General features: G+C 35.7%; 1 protein-coding gene across 1 annotated transcript in view; it reads left to right on the plus strand.

Annotated features, from left to right (window-relative positions):
* LOC121323547 (calcium/calmodulin-dependent 3',5'-cyclic nucleotide phosphodiesterase 1A-like) overlaps positions 1–22,320 on the plus strand; it is a 92,241-nt gene that overhangs the window by 11,434 nt on the left and 58,487 nt on the right. The window contains exon 2 of the mRNA XM_041264662.1: positions 18,122–18,266. Coding sequence (XP_041120596.1) covers positions 18,122–18,266 — 145 coding nt within the window. The remainder of the gene's footprint in view (positions 1–18,121; positions 18,267–22,320) is intronic.

A 22,320-nucleotide genomic window follows, 5' to 3' on the forward strand; every position in this document is an offset into this window, starting at 1 on the left:
CACCTTACAGTACAATAATACGATTTAAAAAAAAGTAAATAACTGAATGATAATACCCAAAAATAAAATGTATGTTTTTTTAATAAAGTAGCCTGCACAAATATAGTATTAGGCAGTGGACTACGCCGATCGCCGGCTTATTTTGAAAACCCTGCATTCATTGTCACTATTTTTGCTTTGAAAATAATTGGTCATTTTTTTAGCAGTCATTTTTAACGTTTTACCCTCTCAAGTGCTTAACACAGAAAACCCACCCCTTCAACTCTCTGATGGGTTAAATGTTCTGTCAGGACGTAACACAGCTGTCATGTGGTTCCAAGAATTTTTTTTGACACTTTTGGTGGCTGTTGTTTGGCACTGCCTGGTGGAATTTGCTACTAAAGATATTAGAGATAGTTGCTCTATTTCTGTGTTTAAATCACTCCTGTTCACTCTGGCTTTTGGCAAATTGGACTGTAGCTATCCGTTAAAGGAGGGTAGATCTTCAGAATAGCCACTTACTTCACAGATGTGTAAATATCTAACAATAATACATTCTGTAAAAAATGTTTTAATAAAGTGCAGATTCCGGTTTATGTATTTATTTCTTTATCGTGTGACAGGATACATTACAGCATGCATGGTTACCATGAGAACACTGAGTACATCCATGTACCTCAAAAGTTGTATTATGAGGTTACACAACACTGATAACAGACTTAAATAAGGCAGGGTTCTCTAGGCAGGCTTCCTGTATCTTGGAGGGGAATCATTTCTTTATACACTACTGTTTCAAAGTGCCCCGCCCTTGTGCTATTTATTTGTGCGTTATGTTGTATGTAGTGTGTTGATGTTGGTGTATTGTAGTTGGTACACGGGATATAATATGGGTTATGCGCAGGAGTGTTTAAACTGTATATTTGTATTTAGGCACAAGGATTGCACACTTCACATGCAGGTAAAACATAATAATATGTGAGCATGGGAAACTGCATGGGTTAATTCCCGTGCAATTGTACCGAGACTCCAATTGAATGACAGATTAGCAATCGAGTCTTTGTACCGCTGCATAAAAGCTGCATGTTTTCACTCACTAGGGGTTGTGTGTTCGGTGAGTGGAGAACGGGTGTGGAGAGGAGAGTTAAAACAAAGTGAAAGAAAGTAAAGTAAACAGAACTAATGTTTTGACTCACCGTGTTTGTTTGTCTATTCATCCACTTTTTGTTTCGTGTTAGTTCGTTGTTTGTCTGTTTTAACTGTTTATTTTACAATAAAATCACAGAGTCGCTCCAGCTGCCTGTACTGCCTGTCTCTGCGTACTCCTTTCTGGCCTAATGTCACCCTTGTTTTTGACGTCAGATAGAGCAATACACATGGATGTACAATACCAAGGTGAAAAATGCATTGCCGTGGAATTTTACAGTTTATATTGAGGAGACAGCTTTGTTATAGTGTCAACAAAACATGAAGAAGCAACCAAAACTAATGTCTACAGACAGTTCCAGTACCATGTTTGACCTTAGAAGTAATAAACACATTATCTAGCACTGCTGAGGACTGTAATATAAATATGCCAGTTTATTGTTGTGCACTGGTACAGGGATCACTGAGTGGATACGGTCAAGTAATTAATGAACTAACAGAGCTCTATTATAGATAGTAAAGCATTTGGAAGTTACATCCTTTCATTGTTCATTAATTTAATTGAGCTGCTATGTAATAAATGTCCAGCAGGTGGCATTGATGTGTATACTTACTGTATAGTTAGTTACCAAGAAGAGAAGTGGTTTGGTCAAGTGGTTGGATAAGATATAAGAGCTATTAGATCTTGCATTTGACTCTACGCTAGTATGTAAGGCGGGGGGGAATACGCGAGTGAGAGCAACGTCACAATGCACTGGATAACAGATTTTGGAAACCTGTATCAAGCGGTTTGGCTAACCAGAGTAATTTGTTTTCTAATCCAGGATCTACAGCTATGTAGGGTAAATTAAATAAACAATAGTCTCTACAGATACAACACATTATTGGAGCAATGGAATTGATTGTGGATACACTGAATGTCTTCTCTTTTCCATAGAATATCTGATAAGCAGATAGTAATGGATAAGCATCCTCAGTCATCCACCAAGAAAGGATGTGCTTAATCATTTCTGAACAGTAAGATAAGAAGAATCTGTAAGACTTCTGATTAATATTTAATTTCATCATAGAAACGACTGTCCGGAAGTTAGACATTTATCCGAATACTAAAATTAAGCTTCATTAGGAAATCTGTTCTTGCTCGTGTCCAGATTTTCAGCTCATATTTCTATTTACAGTATTGCTAAAAAATACATTCATATAATGATAAATAAAGTGATGGGTAAACCTATTTTTTTCTATTATTTTTTACACATGCTCAGGTATTTATACAATACATACAGGTGAACTGAAAATTCACTAAAAGTTTTGTTTTTCCGAACACATGCTTGGTTTTAGATTTTTCCTGCATTTTAAAATCAAGCATTTATATGTCTTACCTTGATCCAGCGTGTTTAAATCATGTTTTGTACTATACAGTACATGTTGAATTTGTATTGAAGGCTTCCTAACCTTCTGTCGTAGTAGCATGACATATACTCAACATCCTTCAATCATTAGGATTCTACAGATAACAGATAAGCTTTCACTGATGATAAGCCTGACCTTTCTGTTAATGTCAGCAGTCTTATTTTGTCCAAAAAGCTAAATGCAAAGTTCAGATGCTTTACAATTTAATGTTCAGTTTGGTTGGTTCATTTTCCAAATGCATCCGTCAGTTTATTTAATTTACACCTCTGGACATTTCAGTTTATTCCATAACTAACAGAGGTTAATATCAGGCTGAGTTGTAAATCAACATGTGATTGTTTGCAGTGCATGCATGCACTTTCTGAGCGATGTAGTAAAAAGGCTTGTCCTTCACTATTGGATCATAGCTGTTATGAAGCAGCGGTAACACGTTCACACTGGAGCCCTAATGGCCCATACTCAAACCATCATCCCAGGTATGGGGAAATGTATTACACTCAGCAAGAGCAATGTCTGTTTTACTTGCCAGGGAATCAACAACTTGCCCTGTAAGTTATTCATTTTATCCCCACACTAATCTGTAATGTTATCCTGGCATCTTCAGTTCCTCTTTCACATGGTTGGCTTTCCTCCAACCCCTAAGATGCAAAGAAGTGTCCATGACTCCAGACATTGGATAATGGTTTAAAGAACATTTACAACGATACTAAAAAGTACATACAGTTTGGTTTTCAGTGAAAAGTCGTTAACATGAAATACATTCACAAGATGATAATGGTTTTAATTTTATAACCAAGATATGTTCTAGTACTACTGAAATACAATGATTGAGTGCTTTGCCTTTACACAAAGGATATACATATGTAATAAATCTGATCAGTGTAGCACCAGGAACAACATCATTTGTTGTTAAACTTTCAACAATCTATAGTTCACTTTTGTTGACCCTTGGGGCTGCCGCTTTGCTAGAATACAGAGTTATTGCCATCAAAACGATCCTTTAGCCATAACAGTAAGAAAGTAAAAATGGAAATCCTATTACCTGTATGTGAGGTATCCAAATGGTTTGTGACTTGCCAAACAAAACATAACATTTAAAATACGTCTCAAGCCTCAAATAACCTTTTTTGCTATATAACCATAATTATCAATGATTAATTGCTGCACTTCATAGTTTGACAACTAGATAGCATTGTTAATATCATGCAGGAAACCAAGACTATATTTACTTACAGTAATAGAAGTTTGTTGAGAACCCTTAAGACAGGCATGCAGTTTTAACACAGTGTACTCACACTATTGCGTTTTGTCCGGTGGCAATACTACCATAGTATGCTTTACGTTTGACTGACAAATTCTCTAAGTAGAATTGACTAGTTTGTTGGTTTTGATCAGGATTTTGTGCAGATGACTCTGTTCTTGAAATAAAAGCTTGAAAAAGCAATTAGCAATGGGATATAGGATTTAACACTGGATAACGGTGTTTGGCTGATTGCTTTGAGCTATTTTCCAGGCTATCTGCCTTAGTGACCAACAGAGAAAGTGTAACAAATGAGTATGGTTTTACTGACAGTTCGTTGCTAAGATACATAGAAAGGCTTTTCACAGAGGTCTGTAAAATGTGTTAACTATAGTGTGTTACTTTCATTAGCTGTTTCCTGTTCATTTTTTATAGAGATATTACTCCACTCATTTCAATTGAAAGCAAATTATTAACCAGCAGAAAGTACTAGAAACAATTACGAAGTGTGTGTGTGTATATATATATATATATATATATATATATATATATATATATATATATATATATTACTATTCACTTGGGCTCAAACAAATACTAAACGCCAAGTTTCCAGGTAGTATCGCTGTTCTATGCAGTGTTTGATTTAACTGGGTTTCTTGGGGTCAGCAGTTAAGAGATTCTAGATGCCTGTCACATTGCAGCATCTGTTTTGTGGTTACAGTACTGTAAAATATAAACACCAGCTGCAGTGATACTTGAAGATGCTAACTTCAGAGCCAGCCTTGAAGGGCCACAGAACATGTTGTAAGGTTTGTTTATTTCTCAAAAATAATTACAATCTTCTTGATATGATTTTTTAAAAATAAAAACAGTTTAATTCCAGGAAAATCCAATGAAAACAGTACAGAACTGTGGCAAGGATGGCTTGTGGTGGCATCAGACCAGGAAGAGAGACACACATACAGTACCACAGGTGAAAGCGCTGATGCATGTTTTAATGATAAATAAAAAGATTGAACAAAACAAAACAAAACACACTTGTAAAACAAAACGACACGATGGCCAAAACAAACAGACACACAAAATAATGAATTCAATCAAGTATCTTGCTGAGATAATTCAGCACAAGTAGCAATTGCTTTTCTTTCTAGTTCTCTATAACTCACGTTTCCCATTTTTTCGCCCTGAACAACCAGCCCCGAGTGCAAGAACCATGACTATTTTAAGCAGCTGTGCCAGGACTTGAGTGCTAATCAATCATTCTATTGAGTCTATGCACAGTCTGCACATGAACTATGTGTGCATTGCACATTAACTATTTGTGCATTACCCATTACCAAATACAAATATACATTTTAAATCACCTGTGCTACATAACCCAAACCATACAAAATAAACAAAATACACCCAGGGAAGGGGGGTACCCCGTCACAAGAACGTAGTCACATACAAACTGCATGTACAAATGCTGAAACAAAACAAAACTGTAGGTCTGATCCTCTCTATCAACTGAAAAACCTTCAGTTAGGTTTGATAAAGACTGCAGACATACAGGTCTGCAGAGCTTAAATACCCTGCAAAGCTAGCCCCCATGGACAACACTTTTAGCCAAAATCTTTGTAGAGCAGAATCAGCTTCAGCTGGCTTGACTGTGTTTCATACTTGTAATCACAATCATTTTAATTAGCAAAGCAACTCATGCATAAACAAAGGGTGCTCTGCCTGAGGTCACAACCGCTCCCTGAATCATAAAATAACCCGTTTGCCTGCTTGTCTCTGAGACAAGCAGGCACCACTTGCTGGGTGCGAAGTTACAGAGAGAGCGAGAGAGAGATATTTAATGACCACACTTTTCTGACATCTAAAGAGAATTGTAAAATTGTTACAATTAGTACAATCTTACAATGTTTATGAAATCTGACGAATGGCCTACGTCATGTGTACAAATAGTTTATTTAATAAGATTCGCTGCAACTTCCATTTTTACTTGTTTTAACCTTTTACGTTGGCTATGAATGTTTGTTTTTTTGTCATGTATTCTGGATACAATAATTTCAGTGCCTTGTGTTTATAAGTGTGCATTTTAAAGCCCAGTTTGACCACCAAGTAGTCTGTTGTGAATACAGCACTGCCAGTACGAGTAAGACCTTTTCAGGGGGCTACTTGTAAAATAGAAAAATAGCCAAGAAATTGCTTGTGGATATCAAATTATACATACTAGTGCTGCTGGTAAAGGTTGTAATTTATTTTTGACTGAATGAAGCAGCTAAGACGTGTTGGCACAGGCAAGGTAGTCGTTACATCAGGCTTATAAGCTAAAAGGCGTTTGTCACATTGCTAAACAGTTTTGTTGAGACGAGTGTAAAAAACTTGCTATTAAATAATCCAAAAATTATCATTTTCGTCCTGTGTTCACAAAATTAAAACAAGAAAAAAAATTACAAAATTCTAAAATAAATAGTAAAATAACTCTAGACTAATAACAAGCCCCAAAATGTCGGAGTTGTTTATTTCTGGTTTGGTAATTTTATTGGGTGTGATTTTACTTTGTGAAAATATCATGCTATTGACGTTTTCGAGTAAATAGCTCAGAAACTGGCCCATGCTGGCTAAAAGGTATTAAAACATTACCCAATAAACAATCTATTGGATCAACATGAAGAATGGCAAAAGTCAATATTTCATGCTCTAAATTTCAATTAGCTGAATTAAGGTCATCATTTTAGGTCAATCATGTGGTGGCACACTGGGTGAGTTATCTGTAATAAGTGTAAAAAGAGCATCACTAGACCTCCAGCCAAAGTAAAGCTCTTGGGGTTTGCTGATTCCCATCCATTTAGACATGGATGCAAAATTACATTCCTGGACCAATTCTTGCAAATGTGACTTAAATATTTTGTAAAATGTCATCCTACACCCTTGTCAGGTCATGTTGTGTGTTATTGTTTGTCTGGTAATATAAAAACAACTCTGTGAACTACTATCCTCTTTCATTAATGCTGGGTTTTAATTTTGTGTAGATGTGCTACACAAACTAAACACAGAATAATGTTTTATTAGACAGTAGGGGGACATTTGAATATGTATTACAAGTTAGTAATTATTTTTCAATTTTAACCTTCCCCAGTAAAATAACTGAAACAAGTGAAATTTAGTTTGCTATTGAATTAAAGTTGACTTACTACTAATAGCTCATACGTTATACATTGAAACAAGAACTGATATATAATAGGCAATAATATACCTTTTCAAATACATTATTGTGCGATCATAAAAACATTACATTAACTTTATATGGCTGGTCTTATACCATAATAAAGTTAAAAATCATGAGGGTGAAAAGCAAGTTTCCTGGTCATAGAGGGTCCAATAAACAGTAAGGTTACCAGTGAGACAGGACTACATGTGGCCAGAAAGAAGCAGTGTGTTTCCTAAAGAGACCACACTTATATTTTCAAAGGTGTTCTGTGATTTTAGGGACTAGAAGCGACACTTTGCTACCAACATTGCTTAAACTACTGCTTAAATGCAGTGCCTGCCTACTACCAAAATGTCCTGAAGTTCCTCCTCCTCCTCTCCACCTCCTTTCCAATGGCATCTCTCTTCCAGGAGGTCGATGTTCCAACAACCGGCCTTGGTTGACCTCTGACAGTGTCAGTGTCTCATGTAAATTGAGGGCTGCTACTGGCGAAGGCAAGATACTGCTCCAAAACTGTCTAAATTACTCCACCAGTCTATCCAGGCAGTCATTCCCACATTGAGTCCACCATACCTATGTGAGTGTTGTGTCACCCTTTGAATTATTGGTTGCACACTATTACAGGACTCATTTTTAAACAATATATTTATGACTAGACCTCTCAACATTGGCACTTTAAGAGAGACAATAAAACGGCTCTGAAAAGGAAACTATTGGACGAGAGCAGGTCATCAGATCTTCTAAGTGGAGCATATTTTGCTTTAAAAGTGCTGATTTTTTTTTTCTCTTAAAGTATGACTTTTGCCATGTCCTTTGCAAACATGCATATCTGTTGACCCTGTGCTTGTTGTAGCATTCCCCTTGGAACACAATGGATTACCAACGAACAAGACAAATGTTGAAATGTGGTGTTTTCTCCGGAGTATGGTATCACTGTGTGTGACAGAAGGTAAATAGGACATATTTGGCTGTTTATTGATTGACCTGTATCTATTGGTAAGCCAGCATCCCTCTGGGCTTTTGTTTTTATGTCTGATGCCTGTCTGACTTTAATAGCTGTTGTTATCTGACCGGTCTGCCTTTCAGGAAAATTGTTGCAGGGTCCTCAACAAGTACAGTGGAAGTGCCTGTTTATTAACCAAATGACATACTCCTGAACAGAAATACATATTTTGTTCAGGCAAAAAAAAAAAAAAAAAAAAAACAAGCTTGTATGTTAGCCTGATTCAGTGAAATTAAAATTGAAGCAGTGTTTTGTGATTTTTTTTTTTTTCAGGTCTACTTGAAGTTAACATTAGTAATCACCAAGGATTCTAGGAATGCTGTGGAATAACGCGATAAAATACGGATTTTCTATGCTGTCGGAGAATTTTTAGTTTCACATTTGCAAAAAACATGCAAGGCCTTTTTAGTTCGTTTATAACAAAATCAATACACTTACATTATATAATCATCAACACAGGCAACTTTGCTTTAAATTTAGTAAACATACTTGTTCAGTAAAACTGCTTCTAGTGAATGAGACACACTCATGTCACATTCATGCTGAGACGTAGTTGCAGTTTATTTCAGTGTGTTTTTTACTTCTCAACAAGCTTTTTAAAGGTGCCGAAAATTATAAAAACCACCCCTAAAGATTGGGTCAATGAGTTTGGCAATATCCATCCAGGTGACAAAGACTAACTTGAGATAAACTAATATAAATACTATTTTTTGTTTTTTTATTATTGGTACTGTAATAACCGTCTGTTTATCGGCTACTGAATGGATAGCGTGCTGCTGCTACACCTACCTTTGTTTAAACAGAGTGTCCGGGATCAATTATAGTTAGGTTATTATAAAGGAGGAGAGAGTGTGTGAAAGTCAAGGCGCAAAGACAACAGGGGCATCAACTCTCTTATCCAGTGTGCTGTACAAGAGAAGGGAGTAGACACATCCACTGCAAACCTTCACCTGTGTAAAGAAAATACTTAGTAAACCACAAATCATGTAATGTGCTCTTAATATTCAACTAAAGTGATAACTTACAACAACTAGTGAAGTTAACAATGCATAAAGCACAGCAAACTCAAACATGCTAAGATAACCCCCCACTCAATTTGAACCTTTTATTTTGTATTTTATTTTATTTTTTTATCTGATAATTTCATTTTTTTTACTGCGGGAAAAGTAGGATCACTGGTAATCACTGTATTTTCATGATGTCTTGTAAGAATGCACTCAAGGCAGTAACATCTGCTGTATGTTTCTTTTCTGCACTTCACATACATTCTTAATGTCCAAGATAAGAGTACACAGAGGGTAATTTTAACACCTAATACAGTGAAGTGATTGTTTTAATTTATGTTTCAGGATAAAAAAGAACATTTGGTATTCTTTGATTAGCCTAATTTGATATAAAAAGACCTGCTGTGTATTGTATATTGAAAAACAGTATGAATTTAGTGAAATATGAAAAAAGCGCATTAAGTAATCATATGTCAATCCACAGGCCATGGATTAGATAAATATATTATAATTTCATTGAATGTAGCCATGCTAGATAATACATAAATAGATCGAAAAAAGGAGCTATTAGGCCACCTGCCAAATTCCAGTTAGAAGGTATTGATTAACAATGCAAGTTAGATTGAGAATTTTAGCTTAAGATGAATGTTATGACAGCTCTGATGTTAAAAAATTGCAAGCCCATTATTGTCCAGGATAATTTTATTTATTAGATTACATTTTAATTTATTGTATCGATTTGAATGAGCCATGAGTTACATGTTAATGTGCCGACTGCAGTAATATTTATCAGTCTATGGGTTTTACACACTGCTTTTGTTCATTGTATTGGCTACAGCACTCTTCCTGTCTACTCTGGTTAAATATCTACATACAGTGTATTTTGGTTACACTCTGTTCCAACAATTTGTTAGTTTAAGATAAGCCGCTCAAGAATTCTGTAATATTGCTTCTAATCTGCCTCAATTTAATTCAGTCTCATTGTTGCTGGCATGTTTTCATGAATGATTTCTCTTATATAAGTTATGGATAGTGAAGTTGAACTTTTTGGGCTAGTAGTCACAGTGGTTATATCCAGAAATCATGTCCACTTTATGTAGAACATTCTGTTCTAACTTTTAAACAAAAGTATGGATGATGACGGTAGAAATAATGGCCCCTTACATAATTTATACATAACTCCCTTCTATATTCCTGAAGTTCATTACTCAGGGTCTTTTACACCAAAACTTTTCTAGACCGTGTCTTTATTTTAAGCATAATTACCTGTCAAAAGGCTGACTGTTGTGTTTTACAACTACCCTGTAGTAATCAGTTTAATATATATCTGGCTATCTATCTACTCTTCAGGTCATCACTCCCTGGTAATGTGTTACTAATGGCAAGATCCATTATTTTTTCCTATACCTAATATGATTTATTAATGTATATGCCATAGTTACAAAATGTATTAACCCATAATCAGAATGAGTTTAATGAAAACCAGATGCATCAGTGGGAAAACATAATTATTTAACTATAAAATAGGTTATTTGTAGAAGAGGTTCTGCGTTCAATCCCAGCTCAGCCATTGACTCACTATGTGTGATCCTGAGTAAGTCACAACCTCCATGTGCTCTGTCCTTTGGATGAGACGTAAAACAGAGGTCCTATTGGAATTGACTGCAGCAGCAGCAGCTGTGATGCATAGTTCACCCCCTAGTCTCTGTAAGTCACTTTGGATAAAAATGTCTGCTAAATGACCAAATAATAATAATAATAATAATAAATAAATAATAAATAATAATAATAATAATAATAATAATAATAGAGGACTTTCCTGATTTTTAGCTGGAAGTGCATATACCGTAGAAATCGATGCACTTAATGGGTATGATTCACAAAACATTTTAGGACTGTTTTAAGGGATGCTTTCATGAACTGATAATTTGATTTGAATAATCAAAATGGGCTTTAAAACCAGTCCTTAACAAAACATTCCTTAAAACAGGGAATAGGGCCCAGAAATCACAACTCATCATCAGGACAATGTAATTCATGCAGTTCTTACAGCAGCACTATTTACAACAGAGCTATTTACATGATTTAACAAATCCCTCAATAACCTGTATTATCATCAACAGCAGTCACAATGAGTAAACATTTTAATTTCTAAATAAAAAGGGAAACATAGGAGTAACACTTGAAACAGAAATTAACCAAAGGGTTGCAGCAAGGGCATTGGAATCGGAGATTGCCTGTCTGTCTTTGATGGCTGTTATATCTGAATGTAATATACTGACCCATTTTACTTATCTTTGGCAAGAGTGGCAGTTGCTTTGGGATTTCAGTGGTACAATTAGAATTTCAAATGATTTTTTTTTTTGGATGCTTTTAAATGTTCAAAGCCACTTGCCTGATGCAAGCCATAACACACTGATTTGTTCCACTGCATCAGCCTGAGTTAGGAAAGAATGTAATGTCACAGTTGTTTCTAAACAGGAAAAGTGTGATGTTAATTGAAACAAGAACCATCACACCTGCCGCCCCTGTGCGTCCTTACCTTCCTTCAGTCTGTAGAGATTCACACTCCACAGCACCTCAATAATTACCAATGCTAAAATGATGTTACTATTTACTTTTTTATTTAATGAAATTTGGCATTCATTTGGCAGAATGTATTGGCATTTATACCTGTGAAAAATGTTTAGTGCAGGAGTAGACAACTGTGGACCTGGAGTTCCACCCCAGGCATGAAAAATATAATTAACTGGTTCAGTTTGTTCAATGTAATAAGTTAATGTATCCAGGGATTTTTGTTTGCTGGAAGACGAGTGACCAAACTTTTTATGAGAATAAAAACAACAACTGGAAGATATTTGTATTAAATAATCCAGTAGTAACCTAGTTACTGTTTGTTTTTATCATTGTCTCAAAATTGCCCATTTGAGTTGTATATAGAACACAGAATGACACCTACTGTAAGCAAATACACAGTGTTGATGGCTTTATCTCTTCTACCTCCATTTTGTTAAATATCAGCTCTGTATGAAATAACACAGTCAGCTAATGTTTTCACCTTGTATAGCATCATCAGCATATACTGAACATTTTTAAAACAAATAAGTGAAAAGAACTCCTGTGGCTTCAATACAGCTCTCAAGCAGGGTCCCTAGATTGCTCACCCTGTAAAGGCACTGCCGCGCATAGATCGCAAGTTCGAATCCTGGTTGTGTGAGGCAGCCGCTCTTCGCTGGGGACTCTGGGTTGGGATTGGCTTTGGCACGTTGTGGTTGGGGAGGTGGGATCTAGCTTAAACTGTTTCTCCTCACCACTCTGTGGCGACCCCTACAGGCCAGGCGCCGAGTGAGCTTTGGGGTGGAGATTTGCTGGGCTGGTCTTTGTCCTCCAGATGCTGTTAGCCCGCAGACATCCACTCTCTCGTTCCTGGGTATAAAAAGATGCTGATTGGCTCGTGGGATTGGAGGACACCCACTGAGCCTTGGGTTCCTGAGCTGTGTGGTGATTGCCGCGGTGAAGGAGAAAATTAATAATAATACTTGGGCATTCCAAATTGGGAGAAAATTGGGGGTAAAAATAATGGGAAATTCTAAATTAAAATAAAATAATAATAATAATAATAATAAATAATAATAATAATAATAATAATAATAATAATAATAATAATAATAATAATAATAATACGGCTCTCAAAATGTCTTTTTTTCCACATTTGTTGTATGAGATTCTACCTGTTTTACTGTATGGTCACTGGCATTCACTCTCACCTATCACGCATTGCGTGGAATTGATCCCCCGTTGCTATACTAATAGGAACCCGCCTACAACAAGCAGCTGCTTTTCACAGAGGAGCAAAGGTGGTGGTGGGGAATGAAAAGTAGAGTGCGAAGAGAAATGCACTACATTAATAGAGGGAATTGAAAAGACTTTCCCAGGGAAGAAACACAATCTGTAATATTATGTGACAAGGTTTATTTAGTCCATTTCTCTTTAAAATTGATGTTCAGCGAATAAGACAAGGGGGTAGTGAATTGCCCCTTAGTTAATCTGCTTCATGCAAAGCTTAAGTGCATGCAGTTATATGAATAATTCCTTTTCATTCAAGCAGAATTTAATGTAACACATTTTTTGCAAGAGAAATGACTAATTTCATATATTTATAGAACTACAATTTACCGAATGAATTAATCAATCAATCAATTTTTATTTTATATAGTGCCTTTCATAGTGAACCACCATCACAAAGATGCTGCATGTTGCGTGTCTAAAAAAAAACCCGCTGGATTCTAATAAAACTGGTAAAAAAGCATTCTTCTGTTTGCTAATGACTGCTCAAGATGTGCCTTTTCACATTGCCCAGTTCCTAACTCAAAAAAGATTAACAGGTAAATTGTGCATGGATTTAGTAAGATTTTATGAGCTGCTACTTTTGTCTCACTAAGGTTCATTGGTCTGAAAAATAAATCTCAGTGAAATTCACTAAACCTCTGCTATATTGCTCAGAATGGCATACGTTCCACAAATCTCTGGAGAGAAGAGGAGACTATGTTTACACAGAGCACAGAATGGTTGTGCTGAGAATAACAATTGTATTGTAATGAATGAACTTGATCACCCAAACTGTTGTAGGACAAGAAAAAGGAAAACATACACTCTGCTTAGCGAATAGTGAGCTTGCCTTCTGTTACTGTTTTGTAGTGCCTGAAAATGCGTGGCCATGCTATCAAAGGTCCAGATTTTACCACATGCCTATGAGAGCATCCTCCTTATTCCTGCAGATCCGGCCTTCTTTCAGATGTCACATGACATGCGACTCATGTATTATGGAGTTAATTCCCAGACTGTAGTAGCCAGTGCCCGGTTGCATAAAACACCTTAAGTGAAATTTCCTCTTCAGTTTTCCCCTTAAATGCTCTCTAAGTTTAAGTGTGTTTCATAAAACAAAGTATGGGAAATCTCTTAGTGGGAACTTAAGTAATTCTATTAAGTACTATTTGTAAAAAACGGTAATGGCAACGTTTTTGGAAATTGCAGAGGGCAGAGCCACACTTGACAGAAGGATTTTCAGAGACAGAGAAAATCCTTTGGATATAATGGAAGACAATCAATTAATAAAAAACTATAAATTTGACCAAAACTCTTATCTTTCAAATGTCTGCAATGCTGGAAGCAGATTTACAGCCACAAACAAGAAGTTTGTTCTGTAGATACTGGAAGCAGTTTGTTTTCTCGCAACTGGTAACTTCCAAGCAGTTGTTGAAGATATATAACATATACACAAATCGACTGTTAGCAGAATAGTTTACAAGGTTTCCAATGCGCTATGTCGAAGGGTTGGACATTTCATCCACTTTCTGAATAATGACATGCAAAAGGACTGTGCTGTGGATTTCCACAAAGTCGCTGGATACAGGCACCACATGAATTTGAGGAAACCTATGTCAACAGAAACAATTACCATTCAGTTAAAGTACAATGCATTTGCGATTCATCTGTCTAATTACCAATATCGCTGCCTCTTGGCCTGGGAGTACCCATAATGCGAGAATTTTAAAGGAGAGAAAGATCGGCAGAGATTTTGATGAAGGGAGAGTGGTTACGCTTCCCGCCCCTGGCTGATGACGTAATTTCTTAACCCTTCAAATCCTTCTCAGGTAACTTTCAAGTTGTTTTAATTAACACAGCTACATATTAATGTATTTACAAATCCAGCGACTTTTGTGAAATCCACAGTATTATTCCGTTATTCGGAAGTGAATTCTTGTTTGTGGTTGTAAATCTAATTCCAGCATTGCAGACATTTAAAAACACCAAACAAAATATATTATTTATTAATTGCTTGTCTTCCATCATATCTAAAGGATTTTCTCTGTCCCTGAAAATCCTTCGCACAAAATATGTGTTAAAAACAACTCATAATGTGTTGTTTTTTTTACACATTACTGATTGTGATTAAGGACAACACATTTTGTGAACATTTTAACACAGGCTCTGTGTTGGAATATATTAGGAGAAACACAGTATCCTACACAGACCGTGCAAAAAGTTACACAAAATGTGTCAGTGTTATTAACACATATTTTGTTAGAATTCATTTTAAGACTGTGTGAACTAAGTATTTTAGCCTTATTTTCATGTTTAGATCAGAGAAATAAACACAATGAGTTTTTTTTTTTTTTTTGTAATTAAATTAAATTAACTAAATAACAGTTCATAAACCCATGTTATGTATTGCATGTTAACTGATTAAAAAGCACTCTTTTATGATACTAAAATGTTAACAGATATTACTGAAGTTTTAAATTGTACTTTTAATCACAAGAGGATGATAAACATCATTCATTGGTTTACTGAAACGCATTATTGGTCAGTTGCATTTGGGGAGGAAATGAACAGTTTCCCACTTGTAATTAATTCATTTATTTTGTCGTTTAGAATGATAGATTATAGATTTAAATTACTTTTTTCAATTTCTAAGTTTTTCTATTTCTAATTTTATTTTCTGCCTCTCTAAGCTTAAAACTTCCTTTTGAAGATTAGTAATTTCTTCTCTTGATGTTTTCAGTTCTGCTTTGAGTTCTGCTTTGTCCACCATCTTTCCTGATCTCCCTGTAACGTAATAAATGACTGGTAACATACAGTGTAACAATGTGGGCTTGCCAAGCGCACATTTACAAAGTAAATATTATGGGATTAAATTGACAAAGTTTGTTGCGAACTATTGGACACTCAAACTAAGTACTCTATACCATTGCCTTACAGTATTGTCTGTTTATGTATTGATTACACTTGTAATGTACTGTACATGTTTCCATTGTACGTTAGTTCTCACCATAGTCTCTCGTTGCTACCTTCATTAAATGGTATCTTGCTTTCCATACCACCAGGAATCCCGCTTTGCACTTCCTTTCCCAGTGCACCTGGCATTATGCAGATTAGTCTTAAGACTTTCCAAATTGTCAACAAGAGATTAATTAATTAGAGATTTAAGAAACAATGACAACGAATAGTTTCAGAGGAAGAGTTAGGGTTTGCTGCCAATAATATATTTTAGACTAAAAGCATTTCATCCCCTAACATTTAATATAATTGCAACCCTTAATGTATTTCAAATTGAAGATTTAGACAACATGATAACTAAAGCCAAAATATATGATATCCACATTTGTGTTTTTTTTATTATTAGATTAATATGTGTGTGTGTGTGTGTGTGTGTGTGTGTGTGTGTGTGTGTAATCAGCTGACAAGTGTTCTGCTGATATCCCATCATGCCTTTATTCTTAAAGGAATACAGCCTCTATACATGAACTCCCAATATCTCTCACAAGCACCTGGGTAATTATTTTTAGGATATCACAACAAAAGGCTTTTTCTTTGTTTTTTTTTTTTGTTTTTTGGTGCATATATGTAACTGTTATGTACTATATATCACTGTACAGTACAATAATGACAAAAAGTGCACTTAATGATAATACCTGAAAATCTTAACATTTTTAATAAAGTAGCCGCCGCAAATATAGTATTAGGTGGTGGACTGCGCCGATCGCCGGCTTATTTTGAAAACCCTGCATTCATTGTCACTATTTCTGCTTTGAAAGTAATCGGTTATTTATTTTAGCAGTCTAACATTTCAGCCTCTCGAAGTGCTTAACACAGAACACCCACCCCTTCAATTCTGTGATTGGTTAAATGTTAAGGCAAAACGTAACACATATGTCATGTAGGACGGTGCGTGATGCTGTAATTTATGGGCAAATCGTTGTTGCGGTAAAAACAATCTGTTGACTGTCAGGTTTGAAATTTGTACCCACATGATCCCACTGGCTGTGTGAAAGGGTTAAGATGGTACTATACTGGCATAGATTGCGCAGTTTCATGCTGTGTGAATGGGTATTTTAAAGAGTTTTTTAAACGGCTCTGAGATGGCTCATTAGCTGCATTTGTGTGTGAAAGTGGCTCTAGAGTGATAAATAGCCTATATATAAATACAGTTGTTACATACTGTATTACAGATTTTCAGTAGCAGAACACATTAGTCAGTCTTGTGAGGGAACATTTACACAAGTTGTTTCTTACAAGTTTGGTCACATAAATTGGTAACAGTAGCTGCAAATGACTGTCAGGTGTAAACAGCTGGGCAGGTACCTTGAGGTATTGTATGCCTAGCAACATAATCCTACTGAACTAAATCTCCAAAAACACTGGGGATGAAGTGCAACCCACACATCCAGAAACATCAAATAAAATGTGCATTGTTATTCAAATACTATTTTTCAGGGTTAAATCCGGTACTCCCACCTGAACTTCACTGATTTTGATTACAATTGCTTTCATGCTTTTTATAAAAACATTCTCTTATCGTTCTTGGTTATAAACATTCTCCTTAAAGATGCAGTTGTTTTGAAGACTATATTACACAGCATGGATGAAATAATTCCTCACTTTAATATTCATTTATTTTCTGAAGTGTTATTGAAAAGGAAGGGACATGTATTGTTATTCACAGCTATGCCCCCACTCTCTTGATGCTGACTCTCATAATAATCATTGTTTATGCCATGAGCAGTGAGCAAATGGAAAGCTAAAATGTTTGATATCAAAGAGCTATTTTAGAGAAATGATGTACAAAACAACATGTTTACCTCTAACATTTGATGTTGATGTGTATTTCCTTACAATTTTTTTTTTTTATAATAAAACCATGCACTGTATATTCCTGTTGAACATACTATTAACATTAAGACTATTTATATACATTTATTTCCCCATGAAAAATAAAATATCATGCATGACCACTGTTGTGCCCATGCGTAATCTTTCTCAAGTTGTGTGTACTTGCTTCAGAGCATGAATACCAGAGTGGCTTCTTAGCAACCACTCAAGTGATTCAAGGAAATGCTGAGCAGTGCTCAGAAATGTAAACAACTCTGCTAAAATTAAGATGTAAAACATGCAGTCTCGTGTTATTGATTAGACAGCATTAATCTGAAGTGTCTGATAGATTCACAAGCAAATCGGCATTCTCAAGCAATTTAAAAAAAAAAATGGAAATGAGATATATTTGTTCACAATGTCTGGCTGCATTTCATGTTTACTTGATATGCACCTAATCTTAGAGTGTTGTCTACTTTTCTACACAGAGTCCACCAATTCAGTATCTATTGCCCAATACAAGTTTAAGAAAAGGCAGAACAATGCCCAAAGAAGTAAGAGCCTTCGGATGGGGAATCATGTACCAGCATGTAGCTTCAGTGACTCTACCAGTGTGAGAGACTCAGTATCCAGGTAAGGAGGCAAACATGGAAAGATTAAGCAACTTAAAATTACATTGTGCTAGTTTTTGTTACTATCTGATTATCTTTTTTGTCATTCTGAGTATCATTTATTGCAGTGTGGTGGAGTGTCCTGCCCCACATAATTATGTGCTCTGCATTATTATTATTATTATTATTATTATTATTATTATTATTATTATTATTATTATTATTATTATTATTTCTAATGTATGTATTTATGTTTTGTGCGGACAGACGAAAGCCGTCCGATTTATTGTCTGTTGTATGAGACCGGCGAGAAGCCGGTCTCATAATATAGTCACATGAATAGGGTTAAAATCTCCATTCATAAAAACCATGTGCAGAAGGTGGCCATCTCCCGAGTTAATTAATTGATTAATTGTTACTAATCAGGAGATGGTCACCTTTATAAAAGCCTACAGCTGTCTGCATCGGGGGTAGAGTGTCAAAGGACAGATGGAAGTCTGTAGAAGAGGTAGTAAAAGAGTAAACAATTGCTATACGTACTGGGTTATACACCAGCACGATACTTGTTTATTTGTTTATTCATTTGGCCAACCGTCGTTTATTTTGTGAGTGTTTTGTTTTGTTCAAACTTTGTTTTATTGTTTATTAATAAATATACTGAGCGCCATGGCGTCTCAGTTTTCACCCGCCATTCCTTGTTTTGGAGCCTGTGTTCTTCCGGTTCTGACGTCACCACTACAGCCATCCTGTTCACATGCAGTTACTCAAATAGTTATTTCCTTTATTGAGTTGCTTACACCAAAGTGTCTTTGTAGAAGGAAGAGTCAGTGACATCAAGTGATCTTCCACTGTGGATCAAGATTGCTTTTGTTTTGCTAACAATAAAAGGCTGTGTGCTAGATGATGCTGGTACTTTGGCTGATCTAGTTTATGGCAGGCTACTGAACCGAAGAGCAGCTCCAACAATGGTGGTATTATTTCACCTGCTTCAGAATGTTGTTTTGTGGTGCAGGATTTTCAAAAGGCTAAATTGAGGTATTCTCTGAAGAGAGTTTGAGTGGTTTGCAGTGACAGTGCTTTATATTATAAAACTGAACATGTTACAGTCGTTTTCCTATATTGGTTTGAAACGTAATGAAGGTCTCCATAGCAACACATATGGTATGACTCCAGAAGACAGGCACTAGTGTCCAGAGTAGCGAGAGTACTGTGATAGAAAATCATGGTGTATGCCTAATTATGTAATTGTAATCAATGAGGCCCTTTGCCACAGATTTTTTTTTGTTTTTTTTAAATAGTCTTTTTCCAAGTCCAGTGTAAACAGTATAAAAACACTAACCCTATATGTGATCTGAAGCTGTCATATACAAACTAGTACAGAAAGGGGGTATGAGATAGCAAAAGAGACAGCTCAAGACCTTCAGTTTTGATGAACAAAGCAAGGCAAAGGTGAGCTTGACCCTTTTGTTCAGAAAATATTAAACAGCTACCTGCTCGTTCAATGTCAGCAGCTATGAATGAATTAGAAAAGCAGCCCCATTTGAGAGGTCAGAAATCAGACAAGTATGTGGTTTGCAGATGTTTTCGGGTTTGTTGTTGAATTAATGCCCAATATACAGCATACTCTAACAATATTTCCTGAGTTTCCTCCTCTAGTTTTATAATAATATTGAGATCAGCTATTTTAACCATTTTATTTATTTATTTGTTGCATTTTCATCCCTGTACAGTAGTAGCCTTGAGTGTTTATTTATCCTGGAAACCACAACACACAAGATGTGGGCAACAGCTCTTACAGAGTGGAGGAATGCTGAGATTTTGCCAGGACATTGGGGTTAATAAGTGCACTTTATAAACTTTAAGTAATTTTGTGTCATTAGTTATATTTGAGTAAATAATGTATTCGTGGTACGTATATTGTTTATTAGCACTACACACTGAAAATAATACATTAGACTTGTTGATAAGATCATTGTATTACTTTATTCCACATGTGTTTAGTCTCTTCAGACAACATATTATTTTTCAATATAACTAATCACTTTCATATAACTTACCCATTATTGCTTTTGCAGTGTGAGTTTTATAAAAACTTTTATTTATTTTTTGAATGAGACCCGGAAGGTGCTGTAAAAACAGAAAATAGAGAGTTTTATAACTCTAGTAACTATTTTAAACAGGTTTTTATATGAACACAAGTAATTCTTTACCAGAATCTGATACTGGATGTGGGCACAGCATACTGTACATAGTGTACGCAGTTATTCCAGTAAAAACAAAACTCTATTTTATGGTGTCTGCTGGTTTTGAGATATTGTCTGAGTACAAAGCTGTGTTCTCAGATTCTCTGTCACCTTTAATTAGTATTGTAATAATAATTAAGAGAGTGTTAACCGGTTTCTGTTTTGTAATAGTATACAGCACTGGTTAAATAAGAATAGCATTGCTTCTTTTTTTAATGTTTTTTACAGAAAGGAAGGTTTGAGTTTTTCAATTCATATTGATACATCGTTTGAAATTAGCATGAACTTTCACTCTATTTTTGTATGAGCACAAACAAGCAGTTATCTGGTTTTGACTAATTGCTGGAGGTAGTCTCTGTTCCTTGACTCTTGTGTGATGACTTTTAAATGGAATATTTGCAATGACATATGGATTAGTTAAACTGCTATACATCATGTACATGTCAAATACAGTGAACTTAGCCCAGCATACACCAGGAAACATGTTTCCAGACGCAATGTTTCCTCGTGTATGCTGTCTGTTTCCATGTGTCCTGAAACCAGGAAACATGTTTCTAGAAGTAGATCTGGATTCTACTTTGAGAAACATTTTTAGGAAATGTTTTGCCTTTGGCCAATCAGGAGACACTCTGGGAGTTCATTGGTCATGTGACTTTGCAAGATGGCGACTTCTTCTTCAGTCTATGGAGACCAACATTGGTGCAATGTTTACATTATAGTAATGTTTAGCCTAGCAGAAGTGAACATAACATTATTCAATATAAAAAGTGTAGTTTATTTTAAATATTTAAGTTATTCTTAATGATACTGTAGCAATCTTGGTTAACGCACATCACACAGGCAGAGGGCAGGCGCGAACCCAGGACCTTTCTCACTAAAGCATAGCACCGATACTGCTGTACAAAAGAGCCGGCTCCTTTGCAAGGAACGTATATCGGGCTTATGTCTTCATGTGTGATTACGTTACCTACCAGCCTTGCTGCTGCCTTCCCCCATGCACGCTACAATACATTTAATTTCTGCTCTAGTCGGGTGACAGGAGCGTGCATTACTATTTATGTGAGCGCTTCTGAAAGAATTTGCTCCATATTAGTGTTTTTAACTATATACCAGAGACTATGATGTAAACAGGGATGTTAAAGCGATTAAGTGAAATAAAATGTTTTTCTTTTGAACCTGCCGCACCTTCTACAAAGTTTTAATGCAATTATAAAGGCAGCATGAAGTGCAATAAGGCTTTCATCCATTTTGAAGTGTGGGGCAGGAATGACCACATGCTGCTTGAAAAAGTTTCCTGTAATGTTTCCTGATCATTTTTCCTTGATAATTTTTGAAGAAAGATGTTTCCTCATGTATGCTGGGCTTAGGAGCATCAATAGAAAAATGTCTATCCATGTGTGGGTACTTTTTTATTTTGTCAAATAGTTGTATCCTTGGATCTATTGAGAGTGTGGGTTGCCTGGCTATTTGATGTTTCATAATAAAAAAGAAAAATCATCTTAATCTTATCTGAGCTCTTTGTCTCTCATAAAGCTACTATCAAGCAGGCAAACACCAGTCCCCACTCTAGTCAACAGCGACCCATGTTAGAAATACATGTTCTATCAGTATCATTCTAAAATCTTAAATGCATTCCCCTTAATATCTAACCTCACCATACCCATAGCATATCTGATTCAAAATTATCCTACAAAATGGGTCCAATTAGAGCTAGTAAATTAAAGTAAGGTTAAATAGTATCAGATTATGAGTCACCTGGAGGTCTGACCCATTGTGGAAGCCTGTCCGCTTCTATTATGTCTATATCAATGGCACAATTCTTCATCTGCTTAG

This window comes from Polyodon spathula, chromosome 11, assembly GCF_017654505.1.
Source record: "Polyodon spathula isolate WHYD16114869_AA chromosome 11, ASM1765450v1, whole genome shotgun sequence".
Lineage (NCBI taxonomy): Eukaryota > Metazoa > Chordata > Actinopteri > Acipenseriformes > Polyodontidae > Polyodon > Polyodon spathula.